General features: G+C 40.3%; 1 protein-coding gene across 1 annotated transcript in view; it reads left to right on the forward strand.

Moving 5' to 3' along the window:
* Nucleotides 1-10,950: 10,950 nt before the first annotated feature.
* Nucleotides 10,951-19,933, forward strand: part of MATN2 (matrilin 2) — a 69,007-nt gene continuing 60,024 nt past the window's right edge. Inside the window, exon 1 of the mRNA XM_026060166.1 lies at nucleotides 10,951-11,110. Within this exon, the coding sequence (XP_025915951.1) occupies nucleotides 10,957-11,110 (154 nt within the window). The 5' untranslated portion in view covers nucleotides 10,951-10,956. The remainder of the gene's footprint in view (nucleotides 11,111-19,933) is intronic.

The raw sequence follows: 19,933 nt of genomic DNA on the forward strand, positions 1-19,933 counted from the left end.
GCCCCCGGGCCGGTTTGGGGTGCGTGGCCGCTCGCGTTTCAGCTGTGGGAGAAATGCTGCGCTTTCCTTCGGGCTGTTTGGGGCTGAGGAAATCCCCGTCTGCCGCCTTCCCCTCTGCGTGTTTCTGTAATTCATGCAGCAGCTTACGTGCTAGAAGAAGAAAAAAAAGAATTTTAAATCAGTGCGTAACTGGAGCCAAACGTTACCGAGAGGCACCCTTTAGTGAGCAGCCTGCAAGTGTCTTTACCAGCTGGCGCGGGGCAGCTCAGCCAGCAGACGGCCCTGCGCGGGAGCAGCGCGGGAGCTGCCCTGGCTGCGTGAGAGCAGCACGGCTGCTGCGGAGGGGAGGGGGGGCGGTTYACTGCATGTAGTATGCTTACCCTGGAAACCCGAACTAGATGGTGCTCTTTAATCTTATAAAAATTGTTGTGGGGTCTTTAAAGACCACATATTCCTGCTTCAGAAGACAGTACTTTCAGTGTCAGACTGACCCCTAACATTATGCTTGACAGTGGGTTCGTGTTGACTCAGAGGGAAGAATACAGCCTACTGACTTATATAATGCTTCCGAAATGCTTGGGTTTTCTTTTGGGGCCATCATTTCCACAAGATCCTGAAACTTTTGATACCAAAGTCACTGCTTGTATAGATGTGTCAGCTTTGAACTCCAGATTTTTAAACTTTTCTTAATGTACTCTTTATTAATCTCATTATAAATATACTCATCAAATTATATTTGATTAATTTTAAAACTTAAAATGTACAACTCAGTTACATAAGCTGCAACTGAGATCCTAAATCCTGCACGCAGTATTCACACAATTAATTATGTGAATTTGCCCATTGACTTTGCTGGGATTTCTCATGAACAAACCAGCACATGCCCTAGTGCTTATGAATTGGGACCTAACTGTATTTGTAAAAGATGTTTTAGGTCAGATCATGAAAACTGGGGGAAGGGTAATCAGATCTAAATCTCTTTCATGATTTATAAACTGTCTCCATTGGCGAGTAAAACACCAACCTCTGCTATTTAATTATAATTTGAACATCATTAACAAGCTCCTTTTTATAGTGTGCTCCTTTTTATATTGTTAAATTGTGTTTTCATTATGAGTAAGGAGTATGTGGAATGGAGTGTTTTATATCCCCAAATCATTGTTTTACTGGAGCAAATTATTGTTTTACTGTACCAGGGTCAGTGTGGGTTTTCAAATACATTTTAGAAGTACTGCACCTTTTTCTTTAAAAAAAACCTCTCTGTTTGCAATTAGAAGCAGTCTGTTACGGTTTGTAACTGTACCTTACAGAGACAAAACTAAGCAACCCACATACGTATCCTATGTCACATAATATATGCTTTAATATGTAATACCTATTCAGACTGGTAAAAGCAAAGTTTCTCAGTTTTGCCATGCTACACTTCTGGGAACTTTGTGGAAACTCTGATGTCTAGATCATACTCGCAACCAGAAAGTGCAAATGAGTTTGCCCCAGAAGAACAAGTTAATGAAAAGGTCTATTGTCCAAGTGGCAACTGAAGAAAATCATAACATGGAGATGGACACTGTCATAAAGTAAGAATTCTTGCTGCTAAATCTTGATGTCTGACTGCTGGAAAGTATGCAGACTAAATTGTACTATGGGTGCACTGTTCTACAACATCACTGTTAACTTTTGTATGATAAGTTTCTGAAATTATTGAGGTGGTCATTAGCTTGAGAGGTGGGCGGAGAGGAACCTCATGAAGTTCAACAAAGGGAAGTGCAGGGTCCTGCACCTGGGGAGGAATAACCCCATGCACCAGTACAGGTTGGGGGTTGACCTGCTGGAAAGCAGCTCTGCMGAGAAGGACCTGGAAGTGCTGGTGGACACCAAGTTAACCATTAGGCAGCAATGTGCCCTTGTGGCCAAGAAGGCCAATGGTATCCTGGGSTGCATCAGGAAGAGTGTTGCCAGCAGGTCGAGGGAGGTGATTCTCCCCCTCTACTCAGCCCTGGTGAGGCCACATCTGGAGTACTGTGTCCAGTTCTGGGCTCCCCAGTACAAGAGGGATGTGGCACTACTGGAGCAAGTCCAGTGAAGGGCTACAAAGATGATTAGGGGATTGGAGCATCTCTCTTATGAGGAAAGGCTGAGAGAGCTGGGCCTGTTYAGCCTGGAGAAGAGAAGGCTGAGAGGAGATCTTATCAACGTGTACAAGTATCTGAAGGGAGGGTGTCATGAGGATGGGACCAGACTCTTTTCAGTGGTGCCCAGCGACAGGACACGAGGCAACGGGCACAAACTGAAACACAGACAGTTCCATCTGAACATGAGGAAAAACTTTTTCACTGTGAGGGTGACAGAGCACTGGAACAGGTTGCCCAGAGAGGTTGTGGAGTCTCCTTCTCTGGAGATTTTCAAAACACGCCTGGATGCAATCCTGTGCAATGTGCTCTAGGTGACCCTGCTTGAGCAGGGGGGTTGGACTAGATGATCTCCAGAGGTCCCTTCCAACCTCAGCGATTCTGTGATTCTGTTCTGCACAGAGGTTGGACCTGATGACCTCCAGAGATCTCTTCTGACCTAATTATTCTATGATTCTATGATTTATTACTTATTAGTTTTACCACAGTGTTATCAGGAACTTGATATGGGATTTAGATAAAATATTTAGAAATAACTAATAGATCCATTAATGTTCTTTATTTCATCAGAGTTATTGAAAGTTAATTTATACATGTAGTATATATTCTTAAAGAAAATATACTAAATGCTTTTTCTCTAAGCTCCTAAGGTAACTGAGCTAATTGTAAAGAAGTGCTACTCTGGTATTTGCAYCTCGCAATAACACTTACAGCAGAACTGGAGTGCCGCTCTTTGCTTTCTCTGATACGCTTTATGTTTGGGTGTGTATACCCATCACGGCCCGTGTGTGCATATCGGGCTGCCATGCCTGAATGGGCAAGCTGTTCTCCCCCATTCACAGTGTTTTTCTAACAGGCTCCAGGGTGTGTGGTTGCCCTCATGTATGCTGCAGCGCCTTCAGCCACACTCTACTTAGGAGTGTTCAGGCACAGTGCTGGGTTTGTGGGAGTATTTGGCTGACTACCTAATGTCATTCACCTCCCTTCTAGGAAGTGGTCTGTAGTGCATTTCAGGACTTTCCTTCACTTTTCTGTGGTGTAAATTATTTTAGTCTGCTGTCATGTGTGATTTTATTAATCCAGGGCACAACTCAGTCTTAGGCATTTGTAGCAGCAGTCAGAATGATGAGTTTACTGATGGAGTTTCTTTCAGCTGCAGCCCAATTGCTATACAATGCAGGGGTGTCTGGTATTCAGAGATATTTTGGAGGTTCTCCTAGCTACTGAAGTAGGGGTAGGTGCTAGRCGAGGACAGCATGCGAACATGTGAAACCAATCTGGAAGACTTTGTGAATTTGTGATTGTCATCCTGTACCCACCTCTACGCAGGTACGTCTGGAGCAGGCAAACTGCTGTCACGTGCTGGGATTGTGCGCTTKTGTAGACACAAAACAACAGTTGGTGCCCCTAGAACTTCCATGTCAGGATGTAGACCTTCATGGACCCAGGCAAAGTATTAGTCCAGTCTTCTTGTGCTGGAGTACACAACTTCTGGTCCTAAATCCACTGCAGATTTGAATTCTCTAGGAACTCATTAGTCTAGATTGATAAAGAGTAGCTTCATGCATATCTCTGCACACCATGCCTGCCACCAGGGTTTGGAGGAGATGAGGAATTTATACACATGGAGCACCTGCAACCTTGTTGCCTCTTAATGATTTGGCCATATCAGTGAGATGCATTTGATAACCATGATTTTAGGGGAGTTCTACCTGTCCTCTTCTGCTGAGCCTAGTGAAGCTCTGCTTGTGCAACAAGGAAATCACACAGAAAATCCAGTTATCTTTTGGTGGTAATAGGATGCCAGTAGAATGGTCTTTTGTAAGGATGAAGGCAAGATGGTGCTTCTTGTTAAAGCTCTAAATATCATCCTCCCAATTGTGGCCAGCTGCCCCCGCACAACACCTGCAGAGCTAGGGGCAGATATTTTCGAGTAGAATAGATTCTGGGCTGTGGTGGACTCTATAGTCATTTTTCAGAACTGGAAAATGCCTGTATCAGCAATCTGGTCCAGAGAGAGATGGATGAAATTATTATTACTCCATGTCCTGACACCCCTGCCACACACAGTGATTTTAATGAGTAATAGATTAGTAATGCATGTGCTGGCTTGTGGATAGTGAAATACCTTGGAACATGTTCTAACTGATAATTAACAGGGCTTTAAAGTGCCTGCTTTCTTTTTTTTTAACTTTTGAGGTGATGGAATTGAGAATGGAATATTTTGTAGCTTGCATGTAATAAGAGCTGATTGGTTTCCCAAAGTAGATATCAGCTTAAATGTAACTAACTGTGCTTGCTATTTGGGGAACATGGACTATGATTTTATTGACTTACATAGATCACTTGCGGTTTCTTTAACTTCAGTTCTTTGGATTTCATTGCAGTTTCCTGTTATTTTAAAAATGGGTGGATAATGAGGAGTGCTGAAAGAACTCCAGAATGTTTTCCTTTGTATACATTTATGGTCCTTATAACTTAAGAACAACAAAGTTAGATCTGCTGGCAGCTTACAGAAAGTAAATGGCTGTCTGTTTTAACTGTCAAATGAGGAAAGCTGAAGGTGGTTTCTACAGTGTTTTCCCTTCCATCTCAGGCCTTGTACAGTTTCTCATCCTAGAGAAGGGATGTTGTCTGTAGTTACTGAAGATGGTGAACTGCCAAGAACTGCACTTCCAATGCCTTCTGCCAGTGCTGGTGGCACCTGGGGAAGATGGAGAGGTCGGGGTCCACAGAGTTCGTGGGTCTGATTTAGCACTTGGAAAGGAATTTGTGTGGCAAAATGACAAAGGAGACCRTCCAGAGAGGTGGGAGGCTGAAACATTTTACTATCCTGGTTTCCCAATTTATTTTTTGGCATGAGCTGCCCAGAAAAGACAGGTACATTTTTAAGGTACCTGAATGAAAAAGTGGTGGCATTCCAGGCCAGAGAAAGGGTTTCCTGATTCTATGTGAAAGAAATTTTTTAAGTACTGATGAGTTTCAAATGTTTTATGCAAAATGTTCATGAAAACAGAGAGCTTTAATGAATTTCAGAAGTGAAATAGCAAGGCTTAACTTAAATGACCAGCTAGAATTCTTGCTTACCAACAAATCTGTAGGCATCACTTACTTCCCACAGGTTCGTTAAGATCCAGGACGCTGACTTCAGCATGCACCACAGAGCATCTCTTCTCCCCTGTCATTATTTAAAAGCTATCACATGAAAGAGGACAAATCTGAATAATATGCAGCATGCAATGAAGAAGGTCATTGCTTTGTCACCGCTGACACTGAATATTCAGTAGTGTCTCTGTCTAAAACACAGCTATCAATCCCTTATAAGAAGACTTCCAGGAAAGGATATTTGAAAGGGTAGAACAGACTTGGCTTTTAATGTGGACAAATGTTGTCCAGTGAAGGAAATATATATTTTAAAGATAAAGTCACAATTCCATTTTTGAATATTCTTAAACTGCATTTCAAGAAAATTGAAAATCCATTACAGTGCATCAGAAAAATCATTTGGTTGTGTGGGTATATAGCTAAGTAAGCACAGGTGAAATTGATAAGGAAATGCCAAGGAATTCTTTATCTCTTGTTTAGCACATTTTCATTTATCCTCTTGATTAGCAGTCAGTTAGGGAAGCAAGAGAAGCCTGAAAAGGACAAGAGAGCCTATATATTCACTTGCCATATTCTAGGAAAATTCTCCTCTTTTACACCAAACTTCTTCAGGATGGCTGCAGATATTGCAGGCAGCCCTTACCAGATTGTATCTCTGTGAGCAGCAGCTGCCCATTCACTGTTGGACACGTCTTTTAGGATTCTCCTAGCATGTCCAACAGAGCACTGTGGTGCGCTGCCTGTCCCCAGGTTGCCATGAAAGCCCTGCATGGGGCCCTCTTCATCTTTCCATGAATAGGTAAATGGAGAACTGGAGCCAGAGGAGTTTCCTTTGGCACTGTGCTCTTGTTTGGTGGTTGAGCCCCAAATATTGTCACACCTCCTGTGGGTGTTCTTTGCTCTTGAGGTGTTTGGGATGTTCGCCATATAATGACTTGGTCACGGGTCTGCCCGGGTGAATTGGCTCCTGATGGTATAATGATGAATGCTCCTGCTGTGACAGCTGGAATTGAAGTGCTTGAAATATGTTCTCCAGATATCCACTAAAATATTTGTTTATAACTTTGGTACTTTGGGAACATGTCTTCAGCTTGGTAGAGCAAGGGTTAGCCAGCAATGCACAGCCACAAAGGGCGGTGCCAGGAGCCTGGCTTATGCTACCAGGAAAATGAGGTGTTAAATACCAAATGTGGTGCAATAAACAGCATCCAGTTTCCAGAACGAAGACAGGGAACCTTGCAGAAGACCCAGAAAATAAAAAAGGTCTTGTGGGAGGACTGTCTGTGTGGAAGTCCTGCAGCCACAATGCAAACTGGCCCTTTAAAAATGCAAGGAGCAGAAGACACAAATATGTACCTGGAATTAGAGCAAAGCATATAAGGCCAGCCTCTCACCACCTCAGGAGAACAGTAAAGAAACTTTCAGTGTGTATGAAAAGCTGGCAAGAGAAGAAAACAGGCTTGACTCAGTGGTGCCTTTTCTCAAATACACAGCTTTTGGCTTCAGGAACATGTTGGTTTTTCTCATTGAAGATGATTCTATTTCACTTTAATTTTTATTTTAAAATAATCTTGTATATCAAAACTTGTAATATGAGAGAATTAAAGCTCTCTGTATTTTGAAACTAGTTTAAAACACTGATTTTGAGGTAGGAGTATGTGGATAATAGGTGATTTATTATTTGTTTGTTTTCTTAGCTTTGCATGTTTTTTGGTGGAACTGTGTGTATGCCTATGTTCTAGTTATCAGACTGATAAAGGTATTGAGATCTAAGGATCTAAGGTTTTCACATCAAAATGAGATAGTATTAAACAGGAGCAGTTACGTGAAGCTTGCGTAAAAAAAAMCCCAAACAACCCCTCCCAGAAAACTAGACATTCTTTTTCAATTCTTCTGTTTCTTTAGTATCCCTTACTTTTCAAAAGTGACTGGTGAAATCATGCAAAATTGAAAGTTTACTTGTACTACTTTAATATATTTCAGAATTCAGTGACATCAGATGAATGATTACTTAAGCATTTTGGTTTGTTTAGCTAATTTATGATATTTGCATGCTATATAAACATTTTCCTAGTAGTATTCAAATATTTAAAATCACAGCAAACAAAAGCTTTTTCTGTCTTTATTTCTCAAGTTACTTGAGAAGCTGTGAGTCTAGTGAATGTGAAATTACTATTAAATATCAAAAATCGCTAAAAAGGTATAAAATAGGTTAAATGGCAGAATGTAAGAGTATATAGTTTGGAGTGCTTTGCAGAATTAGAAGAACTGTCCTGGGTCACTTCTTACGGTTTCCTTTGGCATTGTGTTCCTATTTGATGGTTCAATGACACGTTGTGAAGGTAGTCTACCAGTGTATTTGGTTCTTCATTAATGTGCCAGCAGGAGTAGGTAAAATGGCTTTACTTAGAGATTAGCGCAGTCTCCACAGCTGTTTCAGAGGAATGGGAAGGAGGGATGAATGATGCCATTGATAACCAGGTAACAGCCAGATGACCCTTTCATGAGAGCTGTTCATGCATAGTTCCTGTGGCAGCCTTGCAGATAATTATGAGAAATACTTATTTACAGTCCTTAGTTCTCTGAGCATGGCTTCTACACTTCTAAAATGCTGGTGCTAGAACCAGCATATATCCTTGAGGCCCATTTGCCTTCTGTATAAGGAGCAGGCCAGAGAGAAGGGAGAGCCCCTTGCAGAGCTCGGAGTTTGTTGCTGATGTCCTGAGAAGTGAGGAAACAGCCTGGGAGTAGCTTTCAGTGGTAGGCTCCAGCAGTAACAACTGTTGCCTTCAGTAAAAGGCTGTCCCATTTTCAGTGGTGTACACCATCTGCAGTGTGCATCTGTTTCTGATTCAAGCACTGGAAACACTCTACCTATAACACCATCCAGGTGTCCATGTTGCTTGGATTCCAAAACTTTGTTGAATTCTGGCCACTATTCTAAGTACTAACTGTTTCCATAAATCTCTTTGCTAATTTGAATACTCTTAAATCACATATTGCCTGTTACTGAATAGTATTGAACATTTAAGCAAGGCTGGGCATTTGGAGTATGAAGACTTCAGTCTGGTTTGCTCTATGGCATATACACCAGAACATTATGTTCATACTTGGGAATGCTGAGTAGGATACACAAAAGGAAAAAAATAGATAGACGTAGATAGAACAACGTGTAGTAGTTGTGCTGGACAGAATTAAGAATAATGTATAAAAATTCCTTTATTAGATTAGATTTACTCAGAATCTCATATTCTGCCAGTGAGTACGTCRTGGTGGTGTGGAATAATGGTCTGTGATTATCTGTGATCCTCCCTGCCGTGGGGTAAACAGTGAATACAAAGGGTGATTTGCGGCCTGATGCCCATGCTGGTGAGGGGTGAGACAACGCCCAGGGTGAGGCGGAGGTCTCACCACTTGACATTGCTCTACCCAAAACGACACCTGGGGCGAGGCGGGAGTCTTGCAGCCTGGTGTTGTTGATAGGGGCAAAAGAAAATAAAGGCCAGCAGCCATTGACACCCTCTACTGAGCTCGACAAGGACCAAACATCCCACAGTGTTTGACTCAGCCCCACCTCGCCAAGAGTATAAATTCAGTGCATAAACAATCCTCCATTTCGAGGACRAGARCACCAACCTACGGACRGGTCGACGGGCCTGGACCTCTCTCCTCCCCAAAACAGGGACACCTTTTTGGTAAGGTTTGCGCCTCCGACAACGTCGGATGTTACCCCAGGAAAAATACCATTGTTGAAAGCACTTAATTATCAGTTTGAGCTCAGAAAAAGTAGAATTTGTTGCAGTAAGTGCATTTATCACCGGCAATCTTGAACCTGTTGATCTGTCGCTTTAATAAATTGTCTATTTTGATCAACTTTGCGAACCTGACTCAGTGAAAGTCCTTTTGAGGAGGTGTTATAGGTAAACGCGACAAATTGACAACCACTCGGGCCGGGTTGCATAAATTCCAATTTAATAGAATAATTGAGCAAGTCACAAGTAAGCAAAACAGCGCTGGGCGGCCGGGGAGTCTCCTGCTCCACCAACGGCGCGCGCAGTCCCCCCCTCACAGTCCCCTTATATGCCTGTAACTTCTGTGGTTGCGCCGGCTGTTGCTGGGGGGGGTCGGGATGAAAGCTGGGGTCTTCCTCTGCGTTGTACGTGGTGCCCTTCAGGTCGCGCGCATACATTTCACAATACAATATCGCTCTGCTGGCTCAGTACAATCATGGTGGTGATAGCCTGTACTTAGTGCCTAGTTTCATGGTAAAATCACTTCACGAGTTGATGGCCCGTATTTAGTGCCTAGTTTCATGGTAAAATCACTTCACGAGTTGATGTAACAAATTATCACCTATCACAGAGGGCTCTGGCAGGCAAACGTTGATTACCAAAGGGGAGGGCCTTTCTTATTTTGTTCAACTTTGTGAACCTGATCCAGTGAAAGCCCTTTTGAGGAGGGCTCCGGCAGGCAAAGTTGATTACCCCTTGTCCTCCCTTCACGTGACAGTAACAGGTGGGAAAGAAAAATTTAATTCTCTTGTTGAGCTGGGGCACTTTATTGTCTTCTGTTATAGATCTGTGGCCTTGTGCAATTCTACCTATCAGGTTTAGGACTCCTGTATTAAAATTGTTTTCAACATCCTAGTTACTTAGCCAATAACTGCCATTAAAATGTGCACTGCTTGTAAAGTTGCCACTCTCTTTCACATAGAATGTTCCTTTTTTGTTGTAAAAGTGGGTAGTTTTACCCATCTTCTTGCACATCTAGGAGAGCTCTTGATTCAGATTCATCATATCACCAATTCCAAGGCTGAATCTAGCTCCTCTGAGTCGCTCTTCATGACCCACAGCAGTGAAATTTTGGGGGAAGGTAGAAGAAATAGCCACCTGAGGAAGCCCACTGACAGGGGACCTGGCCAAAAGATGAGCATTTAGCATGTCAGTGGTAGCTTTCTGCTTGTGGACAGAGTCAGCCATGGCTTTTGATGATGCCTCAACAAACTTGTGGACATGAATCATCTCTTGGTCTAGGATCTTGCCAGTTAATTTTTTCTTCTGTATGACAAAACTTCTCCTTAACCTATGGTTAGGTTATGTTCATTACCAGTCTTCAGGAGTCTTCTCTTTGAGTAAACAAGATCTCTTCATTTTGCACTGTTATCTCCATGTTAGCAACCATGGATGCTCTTCTGAACAATGAAGCATGAGCTGTTGCCAGTTCACATTAATAGTTGATGCTTCTGAAGTGTATTCCCTTCTCTCTTATTTTCTTCTCCAAAATTTTCTTAAGAAAGCATCTCTCAGACTGCTAGGACCATTAAGTTTCTGAAAAAATGCACAACACACAGAGGGCTGAGTAGAATAATGAAAATATATTTGTGTCCTTCTCAAACCTATTTTTGCTGAGAGGCTCACTGAAAAAAAGTTCCTTTTCTTGCTTTAAATATACTTGATTCTTATGAATGATTGTAAGAGTTGATACATTTAAAATGTTAACTATGAATTTAACTATAATATGCTTAAAGACTCTGCAAGGTCTCCTAACTGCTACTCTGTTGTGTAGAACTTCTTTCTTGAAGGTGTAAGTATTATTCCATGCCAGTACATCTGCATGTATGTGATGGGAGGAAGGCAATGCAGCTGGATGGTTACAGTGTATCTTCTTGTATAATCAGAAAGGTCATCTCTTTCTTTCCTTTATTGCAGTTTTGCATCCTTGAATGTCCCTGTCTTTCCTGAAAATGAAGAAAATGATTGCATGCTTCTTTCTGCTATGGGGACACACTCTGCTTTTCATTGTCTCAGTCATGGCAAGAGATCTTCCTGGAGCACATTTCGCACGAAGAAGGGATGTTAACTCACAAGCTCTGCTTGGTAAGTTGTAAAAAAAGAAAAAAAAAAAAGAAAAACACCATCAAAAGTCATCTCAGATACAAATGAKAAAGGTGTAAGCAGCTGGCCAAACCTTGGCTGAGTTAGTTTATAATGAAAAGGACATTGCCATTTGCAGGCAGGAATGAGAGAAAGTTTGTAGACAGGTTAGCAGCTGTTGAAAGAAGGTGTTTACTTTTGGGGTACTAGATTTACTTTATCTAAGTGTTATAAAATAAATATTTGCTACAGGATTGCTGCATTGAAAAAAAAGACCTTATTTTCACTGCTTAGAGAAAATAAATTTTGGTCCATGAAGGTCCTGTCAGAGCTATCTTTTCCCAATCTAGCAGGTTACAGCTGTGTGCAACCTGCTATGTGTGGTGTGTGTAATGATGACTGAACTGAAGCTAATCAAATCAGCAGCTAAGGAAATGGATCTTCTCATTACATTGCTCAGTGCCAATCCCTTCATTTTGTCAGATAAATTTTCTTTATAATGAGCAGCTAATTTCTCCTGTTTTGCCAAAAATCAGAGGACAGGGATGGCAGTTAACTTGTGGCTGTCATATTTTAAAAACATAAGGTTCATCTCTCTTGTTGATCATTGCCTGTACTTCATCAGGCAATTTTCTGGTCAGCTTTTTTGTCTGCTGACATTTCATGACTTAGAATCACTTTCCTTTGCTCATTTTTTAGAATAATTGAGTGGTTAAATGAAAAACTCACAATATGAAAACATAGGATGGTTGGGGTCTTTAGACATGACCCATCACGAGGGATTCATGATACACATTAACAGATCTAATCAGATAACTCTCTCCATCCCCTGGGAGATGTTACATSACCTACCTCCCCATAAAGGTCACCTAATCTTGGTGAACATGAGGGTTGTTAAATGGCCTGCAGAAGATGTACTGGGAAAAAGCGAAGAAGAAACAAAGCCAGAACATGGGAGAAGAGGTGGCAGAGAGAGGGAGCACCAGGTTTTATCAGTGTGAAACTCCTCTCCAGACAACATTTACAAAGCCAGCCTTTAAACCTGTCAAAATACATAGAATACCATTCAAAGTATGGCTTTTTATTAACTTAAAACTGGTGTTTTTCAATTCTTGTAGAAAAAAATTAAGCCAAATGACAACAGATTTTCTTTTCTTATTTGTCTTTCTCATGACCAATAGACATGGTCTTGAGACACTCGTCGTTTTGTGACTGCAGGCTAAAAGCCACTGCTCTGGAGATTTTAGCCCATCAGAAAGCATGCGTTTGGAACAGCAGAGGTTAAGAGAAACACCCGCATTCATACCTTACTGAGCCAGACTCTTTCTAAAATACTGAATTCTAAAATGAGATGAAATAGCAGCCTCTCCTGTAAATTTTAGGATCCCCAGCAAATATTCTAAGTGAGCTTAGTACTTTAAGCAATGAACTACCTGTACCCCTGGAAAATGAATGCACCAGTAGAGCGTTATATAGAGAAAGTAAAAGGTGTCTTATTTCCCCGTTAGTCTTTTTTTCCTGTGATTTTTAATTGCTTTTATACCCACATTTTCATATTCTAAACACTGCAAAATATATTAAAAGTATTAGCACTCAATATAAATCAAAATGTATGGACTAATTTATTTCTTCCTTTTTTCAAAAGCCAAGCAATTTTGTGGTCCCTGCTTTTGGAAAATTCTGGCTCCCTATTCAGTTCAGCATGTGCAGGATGCAAATAATTCTGGCAGCTCTGGCAGAAAAAAACTTTTCAAGACATCAAATGATGCAAGAAACTTGAGACATTTTCTGGTTCAGCCCATAAAAGTACGTGGCAGCTTTGAGTCAGACTCTTTGGGCATTGCATTCTGTTACAATGAATTAGGTCACCTGCTTCAAATTCAAAAGTTGCATATAAATAGTGGCATGGTTAAAATGTGCCTCTCTGTAAAGAGCAGAATGTGTAAAATACATGCAATTCTGCTGGAAAGTTATACTGTTCTCCACCAGTTACTGTAAATGATATGAGAAGGAGCTGGCCCAAATCGTGATCTCAGAGACATCAATTCTATTGAATTAATAAAATCACTCCAGATTTACAGCAATTTTACAGGGATCAGAACCTGTCCCATTCCATATAATATGTATATTATAAATAGTAGCGCTGGTAATGACAATTACTGCTGTTTTGGAGAGACTTGGTTGGCAGGCAATAGTGAGTAACATAGCTACAAAGAGCCAAAAATTACCTGGAAGAGCAATAACAATGCAGGGGGTTATTTGTTTATTGGGTGAAGCTCCCTATGTTTTTAGGACTGAAATGAAGGATAATGCTATGTAAATATTAGTAGCATTAAAATAATTTTGTTCATTTTTTATTTATTTTACCTATTTTTAAACAAAAGAACACTGCTATGATATAGGTAAATACCAGGTATTTACTGGTAAAATACCAATAGCGGCCATGTAAAGAAGTAAAGATCCTTGCCCAGGAAACTTACAGTGTAATTAAGCAAAATGGAACAGACAAAAAATCCTGTGGCATTGTCAAAATACAGATACAAGTTTTGGGGATCCAGCTTTGGGAGGATTTAACTTTTCGCAGCCAGATACTAATATTTCCTAGATTTGTTAATTATCTTGTTAGGGCTAATAAATCATATGTTTTAAGAAAGACATCAGAAGTAATGAGCTACACTGTCTTTTCTGCTTTTTTTCTTCTCCCCACTCTTTTTGCTAAACGTCAGTGTGTGTTGTTTTCATTTTGCAGGTCTTTGCGTTGCTTATTATTATTTAAAATTATTTTTACAGTTCCTAATAAATTCCTGTTAAAAATCTGAAATCTTGTGTGCAAGGGTCAATTGGACATAATGTTCTTGGAATTCTCTCTGTGTGGTCCTTGCATGCTAAACTGCTTTGAATTGGGTTTGTTTCTAGCTTTTCTTTCTTTAAACACTGAAGCAAACTTCAAGGTATTTAAAACTGTCAATTGTGCCAGTTATAATTAACTTCATTAACAAGTTCTTTCTTGCAGCAATTTAGTTGTAGCACGTGTGGTAGGTTTAGAAACAGAAAAGACGTGTATTTATCGTAGTAACAATATGGATGTATTATACTGCTGTAAAATATTGTTTTAATATAAGTGTATTTATGTTTTAAAAGATCATTTCCATACTCCTGTAAGACCTTGTGAAATAACAGAAAGAAATGGGATGGCCCATGTAATCTCTTTCCTGTAGGAGAGGGCAGTCCCCCTCTCCCCTTAAAAGAGATGTGAACAAAAACCTGTCTTCTCTTTTCCCTCATCAGCAATTTGAGCCTGAGTATTGGATCTTTGGCCTTATCCTGATACCTTGAAGGAGATTAATCTTATGTTCTAGAATCTTCTCTTGTAAAGGTTTTATTYGAGCTCCAAAGAGTTTTTACTTTGCTCTCTGATGAAGTCACTGTTCCTGCTGAGTGCAGCTGCTTTGTTAGATTACACACAGATCAGTGAAAGCACAACTTGCCAGCTTAGCATTGCTTTTTGAACACTAAAGAAAAACACTAATGGAAAAAGACTTGTCTATGTGATTTTAAAGATCAAATACTGTCTATTACATTAGCTAATTCCCTTCATGTACAACTGAGACGTGTAAAGGYCTGTACAACCAATATGTAGTTTTGGACTCCTGCACTGTTAATAGACCGATCAAGATTTGTATCTGCTGTCCAGAGTGGTGATTCCCACACACACTGTGATTTCAAGGCTGTGGTCGGAGGTCCACAGCACTTTTCAGCAGGCTCTGAGTTCAGGAGTGACAGATATCCTGTCCTTGCAAGATGTGCCTTCTCCCTTCCTATATCCTGATGTTGTTTGATTATGTGTGTTGGGGGGACGGAGGGGATTTGAGACGTATGCCCTACTGCATCTTAATCTTTTTATTGTAAAACAAAGTAAATCAAAATTTCAATGTTGTTACAAAACCCACAAGATTGGAGGGGGGTTATTTTCTTTGATGAAGACTGTTCTTGTAAACTGGGGACGTGTTTCATGTCACATAGGTATATTTCTTTCAAGAGCTCTGAGGCTAATGCATGCAAGTAATTGAATAAGCTGTGGAATGATATTCTAAGCGGTAACATTCCTTCTATTCCTTAGGAGCATAAATCATGCACCTACCTGTTTCTGAGAATAACTGTTTATGTGAGGAAAAAGCTAATTTAGGAAGCATTCTTTCAGATAGTACATGACACCAGAAGAAAAAAACTACAAGAGATTAACTGATACTGCACAAAATTGAAACAGAGAGAGGAGGCCAAGAAGGAAATGTACTTGGACTCTGTTCAGTAGAAGCTGCTGCTAAACTCAAGTGTCCCTGTCTGTGCTGAATTACATTTTGCAGCTAAATATGTAATGATTTGTTTCTTGGTTATATGTATATGATTCTACTAATAAGATGAAGGGAGGCATACAAAGTATACAGAGTACTGACTACAGTCAGTCAAAGTTATTCCAAAAATTCTTATATCCAGCCTAATTCTTAATCTTGTGTGTATGTAACCTTAGGGCTCAGGAAAATTATCAGATTAACTATCCTGGGTAAATGTTACTCACAAATGAAAGGGAAAAAATCATRATGAAAGTGAGTCCAATCCATGATGCTTCTATGGAGTGCATGTAAGATTGCTATTTAGTTTTGGTTGAATTGATTGTACCTAAAGGATGATCTAAATTCTGCTAATGTGGACTACTGAACTGCCAAGAGGTGATGACTGCTGTGAGAAACTCATTCAGAGCCTCAATATAAGTGTGTCCATGTTATTTCTTGACATAAATGCAGCTCTGCCAAGTTTTTTTTTTTATGTCTTCAAAGATGTTAAGTAGAGTCATTGCAACTGAAGCCTGCATTGCAGCTGAAGCCTGCATTGTGTCATGATAACTACATCATGCCTTTTACATACTATGGTGGTATTTCTTTTGGGGAGACCAAAACTACTCCAGACAGTAGATATAGGCAAGAAGAAGCTGTAAATTACACCTTGTGAATTATCATGTATTCAATTAAAATATAACCAAAATCATTTTCTAATAAAAATGTAACCAAACTTTTATGAAGATGATCAAACACATTTCAATTTAGACTGTTGCTAATCAAAATATAAAATTGCCATATAAATATAGATGTGTTATATTTGGAAAGAGAGAGAGTAAAGGATTTTACAGTCTGTGAAATCATGTGTTTCTCCCCTCTGAGGCAGCTGTCGATGCATTTTATAGTAATTGTGCCTTAAGGGAACGTTAGAAATTATGTGCTTTGCTTTCCAGTAGCGATTGTCTCAGTAACTGAGAGGTGTCCCATGGCCTTTACTCCATGTCTTTAAACTTCAACTTTCATATTAATATCTCAGCTGTAAGCCCTTTCCCTGCCACAGCTGTTGTCTGCCTGGCTGGGATCTGCAACACTGGCAGGAGGGTTGTAGTTTCCCAGAGTGCTCTACTCTGTTCGGCTTCCAGTTCTTGTTGACAGTGGCAGACCCTCTCTCTATGGCTCTGAGGCCTGGTGGTCTGGTCCGCGGTGAAGGCTGTGCCTTCTCAACCCCTAAAGGGGACTGTGAGTCCAAGAAGGCAAGATTTGAATGCCAACCACATCCCTGCCTTGTCAGGTGTTTTCTATAGAAGCTATTATCCCGTAAGCAGGACTAATGAGCCATGCTGGCTAGGTGGGACCATGACAGACTTCGGGGATTTGTGTCCTATTCTGAGTGCACATATCTGAAGCCATCTATCGTGGGGATAAAAAAGGTTGGATTTTGGTCCGTGTTAGCAATTGTTTCTCTGCATAACATCTTTACACTCGTCAACTGTTTTACTTAGATTTTATAATTAATTATCAAGTCATGCATCAAAATATCATTGTTCCTTTCTTACCCACTTAAAGGGCAATTCAGTAATTGATGTTATGTGGGCTGTCATTATTTTTCTAGCAGCACGAGAAATTTTCTATATTATTTCTGTGATATAATGTATGAGTATTTCTGCCAGCAAAGCCTTTCTTTTCTTTTTTCATTTCTTCCTTTTCTTCTTTCCTTTTTTATTTTCCTTTTCCTTTTTTTCTTTGTTTTTGAGAGTTTCTTGAGTTTCCCACACAGAGGAGACAATATCTGTTGCTACAGAAAAAGCTATCAATCATATACTAACCTGAAAATGCTCTTTGTATTCCTGAAATTTTGTTACAGCTGCCACAAATTATTGTGAAATACTGTTTCTGTTTGAAAAAGGGTTTTTCTTGACAATAATTTACTGAGTAAAATTAGAAACTCCATTTTTTATGTGTATATTCTTACAAAACATAAAGCCTCTTCTGCATATTTCATCTTGAAGGAAGGTCAGGCCAGAAAAAGAACATTGAATGTTCTGAAGTGTGGTGTTTTTGGCTCCATTGTCAGTACTTGAGCTTAGTAATTAAAAGAGCACATATGTGCAAAATTATCTTGAAAATCATGGAAACATTTGCATAACCTAAGAAATGGCTCATTTTATAGATATGGATGGGTGATCRGTCACTACTGTGGGAGAAGAGGGACAAGTTCTTTAAATTTCTTTGGAAGCTAGAAAGGACCATCCACTTAAGTGTTAGGGAAGTAGTAGGAATAATAGAGTATTTCAGTGGATATAATGTCCCATGCATTTGGGGGGTTAAGGGAAAATGCTATGTGGCACTATCTCATGATGCCATTTCTGAAAATACTCTGGAAAAGAGTCTAATGCTTAAACTGTTAACAATGGATAGGTTTCAAGTCAGCTGGTCAATGAGTAATGTTGAGGTTGCTAACAGCTTTCTCCATAAACAAAGACACTGGCAGCTTTAAAAAAAGCATTGATAGGAGTTTTTAAAACTTCACCTCTCTAATCATTTCCATGTCACTGGAACAGTGCCCCAGGTAGCTGAGGCAAGACAGAAGTTTCAGATCTTCAAGGAGAAGGATATGAGGATCTTCTCTGTACAACTCCCTTTTTTGTGTTGGTTATGATTTGTTGCTTCACAGAGGAGTGCAGGAAAAGGCAGAGTCGCAGGCAGAGTAATTGCCTCCACATTGTGCATAGGAACTGGACTCAAAATAGCACTAACTCTGATTGTGTAAAACAAGGCTTCCCCCATCATGGCTCAAAAAACAAATTCATTGTCTTTTACGCATATGAGCTACTTTCAGCTGAGAGACATGATATTTATTTCTGTTAGGAAGCGGTGGGTAGATGTCAATGCCGTCAGGCCTGGAGTGGGCACCGAGATGGTGACACCAGGATGCTTCATCCCTCCATCCTGGCRTTCTCCTGCCTACAAGGAAAAGCAACCCATGCGCCCACCCTGGTCCTCCTGACTGTGGGAGCAGGTTTGACGCCTGCCAGGAGCCTCAACAGTTTCCATCTCAGAACAGCTGAAATATGCAAGAAGCACTGGGAAATTTGAGACTATCCCTAAAACATACTTTAGCTCCATGCCAGAGGCAGCACTAATTTCAGTAAAGAACTGGAGAACTATTAGGAATCAGTTTGGGGTCTCTGGAATTAGAAAGACTTTGTATTAATAATGACCTCAGTATTTTGGAAGAGATGACAGGGAAGGAATAGAAATAATGAGGTAAAATGAGAACAAGGTAATGGACCCTCCCACAGTGACTGAAAATGGAGCATTCACAGGTAGCAGGAAATGGAAATCTGTGGACAAGAGCCTACAGTTGTACAATACTCACAGAAATTTTGGAAGTTCAGAAAAGTTTTTGTCAGAGGCAATAAAGAGATGTCTGGAGGCTATACTATATTCAGAGCGTGTTCCCAGATGAAGATATTTTTAAGGAGTAATGGGTGAACTCACAAACTCATAATGAATCTGTGGGTTAGGGCCAGAGGCCAGTGAGTCTGGGGAATGGCTTAGCGCAAGGACAGGACCAGGAAGTATGGGGACATGTCTTGGACCCAGGGTCTGTCCCAGAGCTGGCAAGAGTAGTCACCTGCCAAACCAAGTGCAGAAGGTGTACATGCCAGGAAAGGGGTACTGAGCAGTTTCTAACATCTACCTCAGGCACTGGATATGACCATATCAGAACTGCACTATACCACCCTTTGCTCGTCTTGGAATTAGAATGAGGAAAGAGAAAAGGTGGGGGGAAGTAAACTTGTGCAAAATGTCTCACTGGGACCAAGAAGTGCTCAGAATTATTGCTATTCTTCATTTATTCCTGGCAACAACCACAAAATATGCTTTCTAGACAGAAACAGTGTTACATTAACTACTATGTACCTCGTGTCTGATCTTTGCAAATAAAGCTGCTAAAGGTTCCTAGGTGTATATAGGTAAAGCGTACATAAATCTTTCTTCCCATCAGAGTGTTTTGCTTTTAGTATATCTACGAATGAATTGCAAATGTGAGTATTGTTTTCTTGTATGATTGTATGGCAAGAAGATCAAACCCTCTTTTGATGAATGGAGAAGTCTTTTTGGAAATATCTGAGAACCTGTCAAACCCAATCTTAGTGACTGGATACTTAGTAAGGGAAAACCAGAATTCTAGAGAAGCAAGAAGAAATGTTGAGGGCTGGAGGAAAAATGAAATAAGAAAATGGCAAAGAAAGAAGAGAAAATTAAAAAGTTTTATAATGTGCTAGCTGGGAGAATAGTTTTCTCCTCTTTTATTTAATTCTGAGTGAAGGCTTTTGTTCTGTTACTCAAATAAAATGTAAAAATAAACTTGGTGTTATTGCTGGCAATGTCATAGGGAATGTAGTTTTGCATTTACAATAATATGATGTGAGCTAAGAAAGACAATATACTGAGTCTTAAAATTGTCATTATTGCATTTCCTGTT

Source organism: Apteryx rowi, unplaced genomic scaffold, assembly GCF_003343035.1.
Source record: "Apteryx rowi isolate R43461 unplaced genomic scaffold, aptRow1 scaffold_165, whole genome shotgun sequence".
In the NCBI taxonomy this organism is placed as follows: Eukaryota; Metazoa; Chordata; class Aves; order Apterygiformes; family Apterygidae; genus Apteryx; species Apteryx rowi.